The sequence below is a fragment of the Rana temporaria genome, chromosome 1 (assembly GCF_905171775.1).
Source record: "Rana temporaria chromosome 1, aRanTem1.1, whole genome shotgun sequence".
Lineage (NCBI taxonomy): Eukaryota > Metazoa > Chordata > Amphibia > Anura > Ranidae > Rana > Rana temporaria.
This window is the reverse complement of record NC_053489.1, coordinates 106,848,121-106,862,160: the sequence shown is the minus strand read 5'-3', so window position 1 is coordinate 106,862,160 and position 14,040 is coordinate 106,848,121. Positions and strand designations below refer to the sequence as shown.

General features: G+C 41.3%; 1 protein-coding gene across 1 annotated transcript in view; it reads right to left on the bottom strand.

The window, feature by feature from the left end:
• The window catches only part of RAD17 (RAD17 checkpoint clamp loader component), a 47,271-nt gene that overhangs the window by 31,939 nt on the left and 1,292 nt on the right, over window positions 1-14,040 (bottom strand). The window contains exons 2-6 of the mRNA XM_040341573.1: window positions 10,269-10,372; window positions 5,911-6,153; window positions 3,566-3,640; window positions 3,263-3,416; window positions 746-882 (exon numbers count right to left, since the gene is read on the bottom strand). Of these exons, the coding sequence (XP_040197507.1) occupies window positions 746-882; window positions 3,263-3,416; window positions 3,566-3,640; window positions 5,911-6,153; window positions 10,269-10,310 (651 nt within the window). The 5' untranslated portion in view covers window positions 10,311-10,372. The remainder of the gene's footprint in view (window positions 1-745; window positions 883-3,262; window positions 3,417-3,565; window positions 3,641-5,910; window positions 6,154-10,268; window positions 10,373-14,040) is intronic.

Below are 14,040 nucleotides of genomic sequence, written 5' to 3'. Positions count from 1 at the left end.
GGTAAGGAGTATGGAAGTGAAGCTCCAATTAGTGTCTTATTCTGTGCAGTGTGATATGGACTGCAAACACATGCAACAGCATCTGGGTTACTGTCTTCTACTGTTCTCATTTAGGTAAAGCTGTGTGTATTTGTTTAGATAGGTATGATGTCTGCTATCAATCACTAATACTGCAGGCATGTGCTTCTTCCGACTCCTCCTAAAAGCCAGTGTAGAGCAAGATGAAACAAGCAAGAATGGCCAAGTGATGCCACGTACACACGATCGGTTCGTCTGATGAAAACCGTCTGATAGACCGTTTTCATCAGACGAACCAATCGTGTGTGGGCCCCATCGTCCCCCCCCCCCCCATCGGTGAAAAAAACTTAGAACCTGTTTTAAAATTATCTGATGGTTAAAAAAACAATAGAAAAAAACGATCGTCTGTGGGGAAATCCATCGGTTAAAAATCCACGCATGCTCAGAATCAAGTCGACGCATGCTTTGAAGCATTGAACTTCATTTTTCTCAGCACGTTGTTGTGTTTTACGTCACCGCGTTCTGACACGATCGTTTTTTTAACTGATGGTGTGTAGGCACGACTGATGAAAGTCCGCTTCATCGGATATCTGATGAAAAAATCCATCAGACCGTTTTCATCGGATGAACCGATCGTGTGTACAGGGCATGACCGTTTTCCCCCCTCGGATAAAGGTTACAAATAAAATCAGAAAGGGCAGGGGGTATAAACAGTTAGATAACTTACATCAACAATGATGAGCTTTCTATCTGTACAAGGTTCTTCTCCAAACATCTGCAGCTTATTATATTTATTTGCTCTTAAAAGAAAGTCGTGAAACTGAGCAGATTGAGACTGACTAGTAAAAGGCTGGAATCCCATACCTGTACAAAAATAAACAAAAAAATGCTCATACATGTTATAAAGTTCCATTATTATCATTATGGGTGGAACATGTTATTAAAAAAGCAATAAACACATGGCACGGAGAATTGTATATACAACCTACAAACCAAGGGACCGGTAATGGAACGAAGGTCCTTTAACAACATGGAGTTAAAGAAAAACGCAAGCATTAAAATGAACCAGAATAAGCCTATGAAAGAGGAGGCATCTCATGGTACCCGCATTAAGCCTAGTGTGCACGAGCCAAATGCTGGGTGGCATTGACCAGTTCAATAGAAACTGGCTGACATTTGGTCCCTGTATACTGCATAACAGAAAAAGGTTTGACGATCGGCTCAGTCAGTACTCTGACCGGAGTGTTCTGGTGGGGGGGAGGGGCCATGCCCCCTATCAGAACACAATAGAATAGCAGGGGAAATTGCTGTACCAACATCAGATGGGTAGTACAGCAGCTCCTCCTGAGCTGTTCAGCCCTGATGGGTTGAATTAAAAAAACTAACAGAGGTTTTAGTCTTCAAACTGGAGCTTGAGACCTCTTCCTCTTCTCAAGGCCAGATTTTATCCTGCCTTTCCTTGGTGCCAAGTCCCACTTTGTTATTGAAAGCCGAGCTTAAGATGTTTGTGGTCCACTGGGTTCTTGCCTTAATTTGCAATTATGCGCAGCCTTCAAGCCATACCTTTTTCCAGCAAAGCAATGTCTGCACGCTACCTCATCACTTCATATTATATACCATATATACCATCTTATCCTGGGTCTTGAGTCTTTACCCGTCTTGACTGGCTGACCAGGTATGATGCAACTCCATGCGTCATTGCAACCACAGGTAAAAGATACACATGTACAATTAAAATAAACATGCTTGCAGGCAGAGCAGGAATTTTATAGCACAAGAGACATATAGGGGTTGATTTACTATAGGAAAATAGACTGAACTTTGTAAGTGCAGTTGCACTCATTTCCTGCACAGCTTAGTTAATGAAGCCCTGCTCAGCAAAAATGCTGTTTTTTTTTTTTGTTTGTTTTTTATCCTTGCACCCGATTGGATATTCTTTAAAAAGTGAATCTTCACCAAAAAACAGAAAGGAAAAAAGCCTAAAATTCAGCCACCACATCTTAAGATTGATAATCTGCAATGTATTACATTTTTGGTTTTGGTTTCAACACGGTTTTAACTGTCAAAAACAAGCAATTCAGTGGCCACACAAGCTCTCTCATTTATCAGCTGAATGATAGGCAATGGTACTAGGATTGGGTGGCCTTGGTACTTCCCGAGCAAAAGTCGAGCTACGTGTACCTCCAAGGCCTAGGATTCAAGGTGGCTGCACAGTAATCCAGGAGAACCGCAGAAGTACACATTGGGGGTTATTTACGAAAGACAAATCCACTTTGCACTACCAGTGTATTTGGAAGTGCAGTCGCTGTAGATCTGAGGGGAAGCTCTGACGATTTTATCATCCAATCATGTGCAAGTTAAAATGCAGTTTGTTTTATTTTCCTTGCATGTCCCCCTCAGATCTACAGCGACTGCACTTGCAGTGCAAAGTGGATTTGTCTTTCGTAAATAACCCCCATTAAGTCACTTTTTGTCATTTTATATACTTTGATGCTTATATATAAGTTTACTGGAATCCCCTGCCCATCAGCACTCACACTTGAAAAGTGATGTCAGTATTTGGAGCTATTTTACCTCTCTAACCTAACACTTTGCGGTCAGTTTCACACTTTGAACATGTTTACAAGAAGAGAGCAAAGATATATTCCTTTTGTACTTCTGAACCTTCAATGACCATTCAGCAGTCTGGGGCTGAATACGTTATTAAGGAAGCAAATGTCCTCTGCCAGTCATCCATTAGATTGGTGGGCAGCATTATAGTGATTTCAGGAGGATTTGGTTGTGGAAGTGTAAACAAATGCTTGCAATGGTAAAACATTGGGATCCTGATATGATTTTTGCAGGGAGTTTTCCCATACCTACTGGTACACATTCCATACAGTCAAGCACCTGTGTGAGACTTCAGATTTTCAGAACCTGTGCATGGCCACTACTCCTCAGCATGTCACAGTTAGACGAATATAAACCAGAAAATAATCTCAACTCTAAACAGGAGTTTTCCCTACTTTTTTCTGCGTAAGTTGTGATGTTAACCAGAAAAATGTAGAAGGCAGGATGAGAACACACTCAACATTTTTACTAAAACTGGACATCAGGTGTGTTACCACTGCAAGAAAGGGCGTGGGATTGACTATCATTATTTGCTTTTAAGAGCTCATTGCAATGCAATAGCCCATTAACTACTATACCAGGATTTTCACTTTTCATAATGCATTAACAAAAGGATTTCCTTTTTTTATCTTACCTCGATCAAAAACTGCTGGCTCATCCTGTTTAAACTCCTGCATTACAGGGTTGACCCATTCTTGTATCTGGATCCCCATTTCCTGGGCAAGCACTAGGATGGTTGCAGTCTTTCCACAGCCAGGAGGCCCGGTGAGCAACAAAACAGAGCCACTCTGCAAGGACATGAGAAGTAAAGTCTATGGTCATTTTTTATTTTAATTTCTTTTACCAAAAAAGAAGAGACCTTTAGATCAATGCAAAGAGGAATGCAAGGAAAGTTTTTAAATCTACAATCATGGTGACTAAAGGGAATCATACAAACCTTTTTCTGCCCAACGTGAGCTCTCAGCCAGGTCTCAACCTCCTCAATCTTCTTCTTGTGTACAGCAAGGTCTGCCTGCAGAAATGAATACATCTTTCATAAGTCGCATTAATCATCAAATTTGCTTTTAACTGAAGAAAGTGTCAAATGCTATATTTTTATAATTCCCTCCAGCTTGTAAAAAAAAAAAAAAAAAGCACCTTAAACCCTTCATTAAATAAAAAATAAAACAAAATAATGACATATGGCAGCAATACTGTATATCTGCGTTTACTATGTTTGCCTGCTGTTTTCCTCTTATCTCTCTCCTTGTATGTCTCTTCTTCATAAAATGTTATTTACATCACTAAGCCTATACTATACTTTGACATGTTACTTTCAAGTACTGCTTTTAAAAAACTTATCTGTGATTTGTTTAACGTTAATAAACAAATTTGACAAGGAAAAATTATCTTCCATTTTTTGGGGGAGCCACCCTAACAAGCCCAACAAAAATTCAATGCTGGTTTTGTTGGGTGACCTTCTGCCTGTATTCTGGTCACGCTTTTCCCTACAGCTACTTTGGGCAGAGGTCTGCTGTATCTCCCACTTCTCACTACTGTACAACCCAGAAGTTTTTCTGGAGTTCCCATAATAATATTACAAGAGGTCTGTCCTCCCTCATCTGATCAATGCCACCAGGAGCTGTATCCTGGACCTGTGAAGACAAATGCATGCCCCCCGCTGTATCAGTGGTTAGCTAAAGTCAATGAAATTAAAGTAGAACTATTGGCAAAATATTACATTTTTTTTCATTTTGGAAAGAGCAAGGGCTTTTTTTTTTCTTTTTTTTTTCACCATCTGTGTCACACTGCAGAGATTTCCCATCACTTCCTGTCCCATAGCCAAACAGGAAGCGAGAGAAAACCCCTACAAATTGGAGGGAATTCCTTGGGGAATACCAGCTCACCAGAATTAGTATCCCCATTGGAATATTTCCCCTCTATTACTTTTCTGGGGACAACCCAAAATTTGGGGTTTGCTTTTACATTGGCTTACAATGATAATGATAAACAGTGCAAATAGAGAGGGTGAATCTCCCTAAAAACGGGAGCACAAACAGCGATAAAAACCTGACAGGTGTTCTAATCCATCTCTACTTTGTCCAACACACAAAAAAAAATTGCCTTTAGCTTTACTTTAAGCACACAGAAAAGTGAGTTTCCTCAAGTAGAGATGCATGCGATAAGGCTTGTCGGACCTTGTTTTTCTGGACTGAGTTCTTAACCACTTCAGGAGTATGAGGTTCTTGACTCCACTAGTTCTCCACACTGAGAGGAGTAATACACCCAAGAGGATGGAGCTGGGGGTACTGGGACAGGAGGGTACTACCTCCGCCCCCCCCCTTTTCTCTCTGGCATCCTGTTGACTTTTATCCCCTCACACCCCATATTATTTATCTCTTTCCCCTGACATATTGTAAAAAATGTATCCATGCATTGGTGGTTACATAATATCAGATACATCCTGTACCTGGTGGTCTGGACATTATGGCTGGTTCACACTGCTGCGACCTCTCAGGGACTTTGACGTACCCCATGAATGGCAATGGAACCGTTCGAATCGGTGCAACTTAAGTCGCTCTGACTTAGAAAAAGTTTCCTGCACTATTTAGGGGCGGCTTCAGAGCGACTTGCATTGCCTTCTGTAAAAAGTCGCATGCAAGGTGCAATGAAGCCTCACCAGTGTGAACCAGCCCTTAGTCATGGTTATTGAACTCAGGTCAGTCTTTTTGTGTCTTAGTAACTATGTGGCTCTATGACTATATACAGGTACCACATTCTGAATTACATTGACAATCTATGTTATTGCTGATGCTGTAACTTGTAAATGGAATGCTGATCATGCATGTGCCGATGTAAATGGCATTAGGGGTGATGAGACATATATGGGTTAATTTACTAAAACCGGAGAGTGCAAAATCTGGTACAGCTCTGCATGGTAGTCAATCAGCTTCTAACTGCAGCTTGTTCAATTAAGCTTTGACAAAAAACCTGGAAGCTGAAACATTTTGCACTCTGTAGTTTTAGTAAATCAACCCCAAAGTCTTTCTGTGGGCAATTAAGTGTTTTTTTTTGTTTTTGTTTTTTTATGATTTTCACAGTGAGCGCTTTAATTGAAATTCAGGAAATCAACGTTGCAAGAGGAGTAGGATGCAGCTTGCCAGCATTTAAAAGGTGACTGGGGACACACATTCTGGTATATGTACAGAGGATGGACCCAAATATAATTATGTTACGAAATTGGAAGGTTTAATACTACTTTAAACAATGATCTATAAGAAAATGATGTTGGATAACACTTACCTGAAGTTTAGGTCTGTAGTTATCAATCCACGTCTCATTCTGAACCTGACTGGAGGATTGGTTAATTTGATCATTTGACTGATCTGAGGAAAAGGGGTTTGCTCTCTTTGTTCCCTGAGACTTGGTTTCTACAGAGTCATCTTTCTTCTTGGCCCCTCTTTTAGTAGCTTCAGATGTCTGAACTGAGACTCTACGTGAGCTTCCAAAAAAGTTTTCAAATGATGGCTCTACCCAATCTGTGATCTGAAGAGAGAAATCCACACCACCTCATTATAACCTGCTCTCCACCGCAAATGGATCTCCACTTGTCATGTCTCCAGTGCACATGAAGAAGTCATCCTGGTATCTAACTGGTAGATATGGACGACACTTTTGGCCTCTTTTCCTTCAAATGTAACATTTAAGTGGGTCTATTGTTTTCAGTCAGAAAAACTTGTCTGTTAGTAGAACGTCCAATTCTTTTTATTTATTTTTTGTGAAAACTGAAAGGAATCAAAAGATATAAAATGGTGGCTTTGATCATCTACAAGGAAATCTGATCAAAATGGCCTCTAACCAAATGAATATCTTGCTGCGTCAACGAAACCATTGTAGCTTTTTTTCAGCTTTCAATAAACTGCATTGATAATGTAAATTTATTACACACTAGAAATTGCGCAACAAAATACTTTACAAATCGACCAAATTCTGGTGGTCGGTCAAACATTTTGTTTCTGTAAGTAACTTGCGATTAAATGTGGGATTTCCAATGAATGGCAAAAATTAGTTGATAATCACCATGTGCATGGCCAGTACAGGTAAATCTTAAACCCAAAATACACTTTAAGCAGACCCTATATCTAAAAACTCGAAAGCTGCAACGGATGACATTTTTGTTCTTGGGTTTACATATGTTTTAAGAGAATAAGCAAGGTACAGTTGGAAAGCAAAACTTGAATATGTAAAGAGAAAATATGGGTGCACCCATAAATAATTACAAAACACACACACACACACACACACACACATACATACATACATAGAGATAGATACACAGTGATTTTTGTGCATTTCCCGTATCGCATCAATGTGAACCAAACCTAAGACACAAAAGCTCATTTGACCTTTCAGTTTATATTTGCTACAGGGGCTTACAAAACAAAATGTGTTTGGTGTCTTAAGCTGGCCACACACTAGTGACATTTTGTTGGAAAAGTTTTGTTTTAACCACTTCCGGCCCGGTCAATAGTAAATTGACGTCCGGGAAGTGGTTCTGTTATCCTGACTCGACGTCTATTTTCAACGACATTCTTCCAGTCATCAAATGTACAAAGAGTTTTCCTTCAAATGTTTGTATGCAGATTTGTGTGCACATACGCTTGAAAATCTACTAGTGTATAACCACCTGTACAGTTTGTTTTCTTTCTAAGCAGCCACAGTCTGAGTAGAGAAGCCTGTGAGCAGCCTGTACCTGCAGAGAAGTATCCTTGCTCTCTTTGTACAAGTAGTGTTTTCTCGTCAGAGGTCCAACACCCCATTACTGAGTTGGGTCTATAGCTCTGTAATCAGCAAAACTCTTCCTCCCTGCTGACTGAAGAGCTCCGGCTCTAAAGGGAAGAGACCACTGCTTCCACACAGAGAACAAGAGGCTTTACCACATAGGCTGTAGCTGGTTTCTAAAGAAAACGAACTGTGAGAACTGTGCAAACCATTTGCTTTGATGCCCCTGGAATGTATTTATCTGATTAAAGTGAAAGTCTAATAGGGCTTTAGTACAAAATCATAAGGTTACTTACATTATGCAGACCACATTCACATGTATAAAGTACATTACCACTTCCCACCGAAAGTATGCACATATGAGGCCTCACTGGACTGGGCCGTTTCTGAAGGGCTGCATATATGTGTATCTGTCTTTGTGCTGGGAGCACGCAGCACAGTGCACTCCTAGCACAGAGACCGTCTCTCTTAGGCCTCGTACACACGACCGAACATGTCTGCTGAAACTGGTCCGCGGACCAGTTTCAGCAGACATGTTCGGTCGTGTGTACGGCCGACCGGACAATTTTCCGGCGGATCGGACAGGTTTCCAGCGGATGAATGTTTCTTAGCATGCTAAGAAACATGTCCGCTGGAAGCCTGTCCATCGGACATGTTCGGTCGTCTGTACGACTTACCGGACATGTCCGCTCAGCCGAAAGCCCTCAAATGCGTCAAAGTGATTCGACGCATGCGTGGAAGCATGCGCACGTAGCCGCGTCATCGTCGTGGCGACGTCACCGCGTATCCTGTCCGCGCGGATTTCGGTTTAATGGTGTGTACAACCATCAGACCGAAATCTCCGAGCGGACATGTCCGATGAAAACGGTCCGCGGACCGTTTTCATCGGACATGTCCCCTCGTGTGTACGAGGCCTTAGGGAACCATACTAACAGTCCGAACTTACCCGATTGCTAGAATAGCCTCTGATTGGCTCTCACAGTGATCAGTCACTGTGCAGCCCGCCCCTGTGTTTTCTTACTCTATGAAAGGAGGGAGAGATGCATTGTATCTTTCCCTTCTCTTGCAGGGAGAAAGAAATAAAACTGCGTGTAAAAAAAAAAAAAAAAAAGTATAATTTTTTTTATTATTTTTATATACGGTATACACTGTATGTATATATAATATAAAAAAAAATAACTAGATCAGTGGTTCTCAACCGCCTGTGACCCCTTGATAAAACTTCCCAAGTTGTGGGGACCCCTAAAAGTAAAATTATTTTCGTAGCATGGGTTGTCAGCACCCAAGACAAGACAAGTAATTTGCTACCCTGACCCATGGGTAGCGCTCCCTGAGTCCCCTCCACTCGTACAGTATTAAAACCTTATATGGTACATTTTAGGATGTACCACTCTCTCTCTTTGTTCTCCTCTTTTTCCCTTTTATCTCTCGCTATCCTAATTTCTTTTTTTTTTTCCCTCATCCCTCTCTCTAGCCGTCTTTCCTGTTTTTTCTCTTATTCTTGCTCTCCCTTTTTCTTTCTTCCTCCCCCTCTTTTCCTCTCCCTTTCATGTATTCTCTATTTTTTTATTCCTTCTCTTACTCCTTGGTAGGGGGGGGAATGGGATGAGTGGCAATGCTGGGGGGAGTTCTGATCAGCCAACTTAGGTGCTCTTGATCAAGGTCATCTGCTGATCTGAGAACTGTAGTAGGGACTTTTAATGGCAACTATAATCACAGGTAGTGTTACCCAGTGTGTCTCCGACTTTGTGGTCTCTCGTAGCAGTGACACTTATGCTGAAATCAGGAGATAGGGTCTCCTCCAGCTCCTCCCACCTCACCAGTCAGCGGACCTCTAGTCTCTGCCCCCCAGCCACGCCGTGAACTTAATGGGCGGCTGCAAAGAGGCTGAGTGAACGGCCGTGTGCTCCAGGAACAGCCCAGCAGGGTGGCCACCAGCTCCAGAGACAGCCCTGCTGAGCAGCCGCAAGAAGGCTGGGAGAGTGGTGCGGGCTTCAGGAACAGCCCAGGATTTGGTGACCCCTGGTAAATCATTATTTGACCCCCGAGGGGGTCCCGACCCTCAGGTTGAGAACCACTGAACTAAATCAACTCGATATATTTTGGGCAGGTTTTTTATTAATTAGTGTCAGTGTGTTTTAGGTTGGATAAAAAAAAAAAAAGCAAGCAAAATGCACACAAATACACATATGTGATATGGCTGTGATCATCAGGAACAGGATCATTTTTATGGGTAGTTCTTTGGTGGTAGGTTATGGAAGTAGAAAGAAATATACAGCTACATTTGGGAGAAAAAAAAATCACCATTTACCACCAAATGAAAGCCCAATTTGTCCTGAAAAAAACAAGGTATAATCCACCTGGATACACAAAATAGTTGTGGTGATATGTACGGTTGTTACGAACGCGTCAAAGTTGCAAAATTGTGTTCAGGCATTAACATTTGTTTTACCCTTTATCACTAAGGTGTTAAAAAAATAAAAAAGTTCTGTTAATGAATACCACTGAATGCGTTATTAAAGGGAAGCCTGCATTCACACCAGAGCAGAGCATATTCCTGGTGACTTTGAAGCATTTTTGCAGGTGTTTTTTGAGCGTATTCTAGATGTTTTTGCACGTGTATCGAGCTTCAGGAGTTTGTTTCCTGGGCTGGAGGAGAGGAATTCTTCAGATATAAAAACATGTGCTAAAATGTCTGTAGCAGGCATTCCCATTGAAGTCTATAGAGCCAAAAATGACTGACAAAGCTGGACTGAGTGTGTGAACAAAGACACTTGAAAAGAATGGGATTCTGTGTAGTCAGGCGTAGGGAAGCGAGTGTGAAAGGGGGCTAAAGCAATATTTATGATGAAGAAACATTTTTATTTCATCCACATTACCTTAGCAGAAGTTACTTTTCTTCTGCAAGATGTCTTTGACATTATAAAGTTGTAGAATTCCCATCAGATCAGCACTGCATCCTGTATAGCAGACAGAGGCTTTCCTGCACCAAAGACAAAAAAATGCTTCATTATAAATCAAATAAAAAATAACAATTGGGTTTACTTATAGCTGCTAACCAAGGGATAAAAGCAAACCATATGCTTTTGCCCTCCGGAAGAATTTAACCCCTTCATCAGGGCATTTTTTTTCCCATTCAGCACTGCGCTACTTTAACTGACAATTTTATGCTCATGGAACACTGTACCCAAATGAAATTTATATCTTTTTTTTCACACAGAATAGAGATTTCTTTTGGCGGTTTTGTTTATTATTTAAATGAAAAAATACCAAAAAGTTTGAAAAATAAATAAAATTTACATTTCTGCTATAAAATATACACATTAAACAATAAAAATAAAAAATCGAATTTATTATTGAATTTATGCAAAAATGTATTCTGCTACATGTGTTTGGTAAAAAAAAAACAATAAGTGTATATCATTTGGTTTGTGTGAAAGTTAAAGTGTCTGGTGTAGATATTGGATTTTTTTTATTTTTATATATATACTATTAAAAGGGGTTATAAAAGGAAAGAAAAATATTTTTTAAAAATAACAAACATGTTATACTTACCTCCACTGTGCAGCTCCTTTTTCACAGAGTGGCCCCGATCCAGGTCTTCTGGGGTCCCTCAGCGGCTGTCTCTGGTCCTCCCCGCAAAAACTCCACACATTCATGCGAGCTTGCATGGTGTGGAGTCCTTGCGGGCGCGCTCCAGTTATACAGCTGACAACCAAAGCCGCCGACTGCATCACTCGCCCCCCCCGTTATTGGTTGTGATTGACAGCAGCGCGAGCCAATGGCTGCACTGCTTCAATCGACCAATGAATGAGCCGGGAAGCCAGCCAAGATGCCAGCACATTCAGGCGCAAGACTTTCGAGGGGTAAGGTAAGTAAACAGGGGGGCTGGGGAGGCCAGTATAGTCTGAAGTTTTTTCACCTTAAAGGGGTTGTAAAGGTTTGTCTTTTATTCTCCAAATAGGTTCCTTTAAGCTAGAGCATTGTTGGTTCACTTACCTTTTCCTTCTATTTCCCTTCTAAATGCCTTTTTTCTTTGTCTGAATTTCTCACTTCCTGTTTCTCCTCAGTAAGCTCTCCACCATCATCCGAGCAGTGGAAAGTCATTTAGAACAGCTTACAGAGGAGGAACAGGAAGTGAGAAATTCAGACAAAGAAAAAAAAACATTTAGAAGGGAAATTGAAGGAAAAGGTAAGTGAACCAACAAGGCACTAGCTTAAAGGAACCCATTTAGAAAATAAAAAACAAACCCTTTAATGCATAGAAGGCATTGAGGTGAAAACACTTTTACCTTTACAACCCCTTTAAAAGTGGTGATCAGCGACTTATAGTGGGACTGTGATAGTGTGGCGGGCTAGCTGACGCTGGCTGGGGGCATACACTAACTGACATCAATACAGTGATCAGTGCTACTATACACTGTCACTGTACGAACGACACAGGCTAGGAAGGAGTTAACATCTAGGGGTGATCACGGGGTTAAATGTGTGCCTAGCTATGTGTGTTATGTGCTGCTTCTACTAAACGATCTTGCTGTTTATTTCCCTGCTTGGTATGGAATAAAAAAATAAAAAAAATCAGCAAGATCGCCGGTCAGTGTTTAGGGGTTTGCGTTGTTTACAACACAGAGCTCCGTTCCGTGAATGACTTAGCCGATCAGCGAGTGCCAGCGACCAATCATTAGCCGGGACCCACTGATTGGCTTGTGCTGTAACTAATCACAGCACAGCTGGGGCGGAAGCACAGATCATGTATCAGGTATGTGAACCAGTGCAGAGCAGAGTGGCCGCCCTGCAGCAGTAGATCTGCATGGGGTGGATGAAAAGCGGATATAGTATTACAAAGGGAGTTGTTCTGTATCTCACAGCAATGAGTTTCAAGGCAGCCATTGGTTTTGGTCCCACTCGGGGGTTAAAAGGCATGGAAACTACAAAAGACAATGGGGTGCTCTAAGATTATTAACCACTTGACCTCCGGAAGATTTACCCCCCTTCATGACCAGGCCATTTTTTGCAATGCATCACTTTTACAGTTGTACAACACTGTACACAAATGAAATGCATATCATTTTCCCACAAATAGAAATTTATTTTGGTGGTATTTGATCACCTCTGTTTTTTTCTTTTTTGCGCTACAAAAAAAAAAAAGGATCGTTTTACTTTCTGCTATAAAACATACCCAATAAAAAAATAATTTCTTCATTCATTTAGACCAACATGTATTCTTCTACATATTTCTGGTAAAAAAAAATCTCAATAAGCGTATATTATATATTGGGTTATAGTGACTACAGACTATGGGCTATACACTGGAATTTATATTTGTTATAGTAGTAATGGCGGCGATCAGCGACTTATACTGGGACTGTGATATTGCGGCGTACAATCTGACACTAAGCCTAGGCTTCCACTATTGCGACCTGAAAGTCGCGTGACTTTGCTGCGATTTGAAGCAATGCCTGTGTATTTTTGAGGTCTATGGAGTCAGACCAAATTAGTTCAGGGACAGATATGAACGGTACTCATTGGAAATCACAGGGTGCGACTTGTCATGCAACTTTGCAGTCCCAAGTCACAGGACAAGTTGCACAAGTGGAAATGGAGCCTGACACTTCTGGCACTTTGTGGGAACCAGTGACACTACTACAGTGATCAGTGCTAAAAAATATGCACTGTCACTGTACTAATGAAACTGGCTGGGATGGGGTTAAAAATCTAGGGCGATCAAAGTGTTAAATATGTGCCTAGCCAGTGTTTATGTGTACACAGTGTGGCGATTTTACTAAGGGATGTGATAGATTTTATTCCCTGCATTGTAGAGAAAGAAAATGTCAGAACAGGTTCTGCCTTGTTTACATAGGAAGAGCTCTGTCCTGTCTCTACTCACTGATTAGCAGGTGCTGGCAGTCATCCGTTGGCTGGTACCCTCGGATTGGCTTGTGCGGTGCCTAATCATGCCCCCTACCTGGAAGTGTTGGATCCCGTATATTAGGCATGTGATCCAGCACATGAGAGCCACCGTACATCTAAGTGATGCGGTCAGCAAGCAGTTAAAATAGAACTTAAAGCAGGGTTCGACAAACCCCGGGCGCCAGATCTCAACTAAAATTAGCGACCTGGGGCGGCACAGCTGGGGTATCCTGCGTCTCCGTGCGCCACACGATCGTGTCGGGCCGCCCGGTAATTGAGGCCGCGGCTTTTTGCAGGCCTATGCTTACTTCTGTGATCTGGCGCCATCTTGTGGTGGCCGTTGGTATGACATACAACCAGCAATGCTAATGGAGCTTCCCCTGTCTATTTTCACTGTCATCTCCTTTCCTCTAATTAGAACCCCCAAACATTATATATATATATTTTTTATTCTAACACCCTAGAGAATAAAATGGCGGTCGTTGCAATACTTTCTGTCACACCGTATTTGCACAGCGGTCTTACAAGCGCACTTTTTGCGAAAAAAATACACTTGTTTTAATTAAAAAATAAGACACCAGTAAAGTTAAACCAATTTTTGTTTTATATTGTGAAAGATAATGTTACGCCGAATAAATTGATACCCAACATGTCACGCTTCAAAATTGCGTCCGCTCGTGGAATGAAGAAAAACGTTTACCTTTTAAAATCTCCATAGGCAATGTTTAAAAAATTCTACAG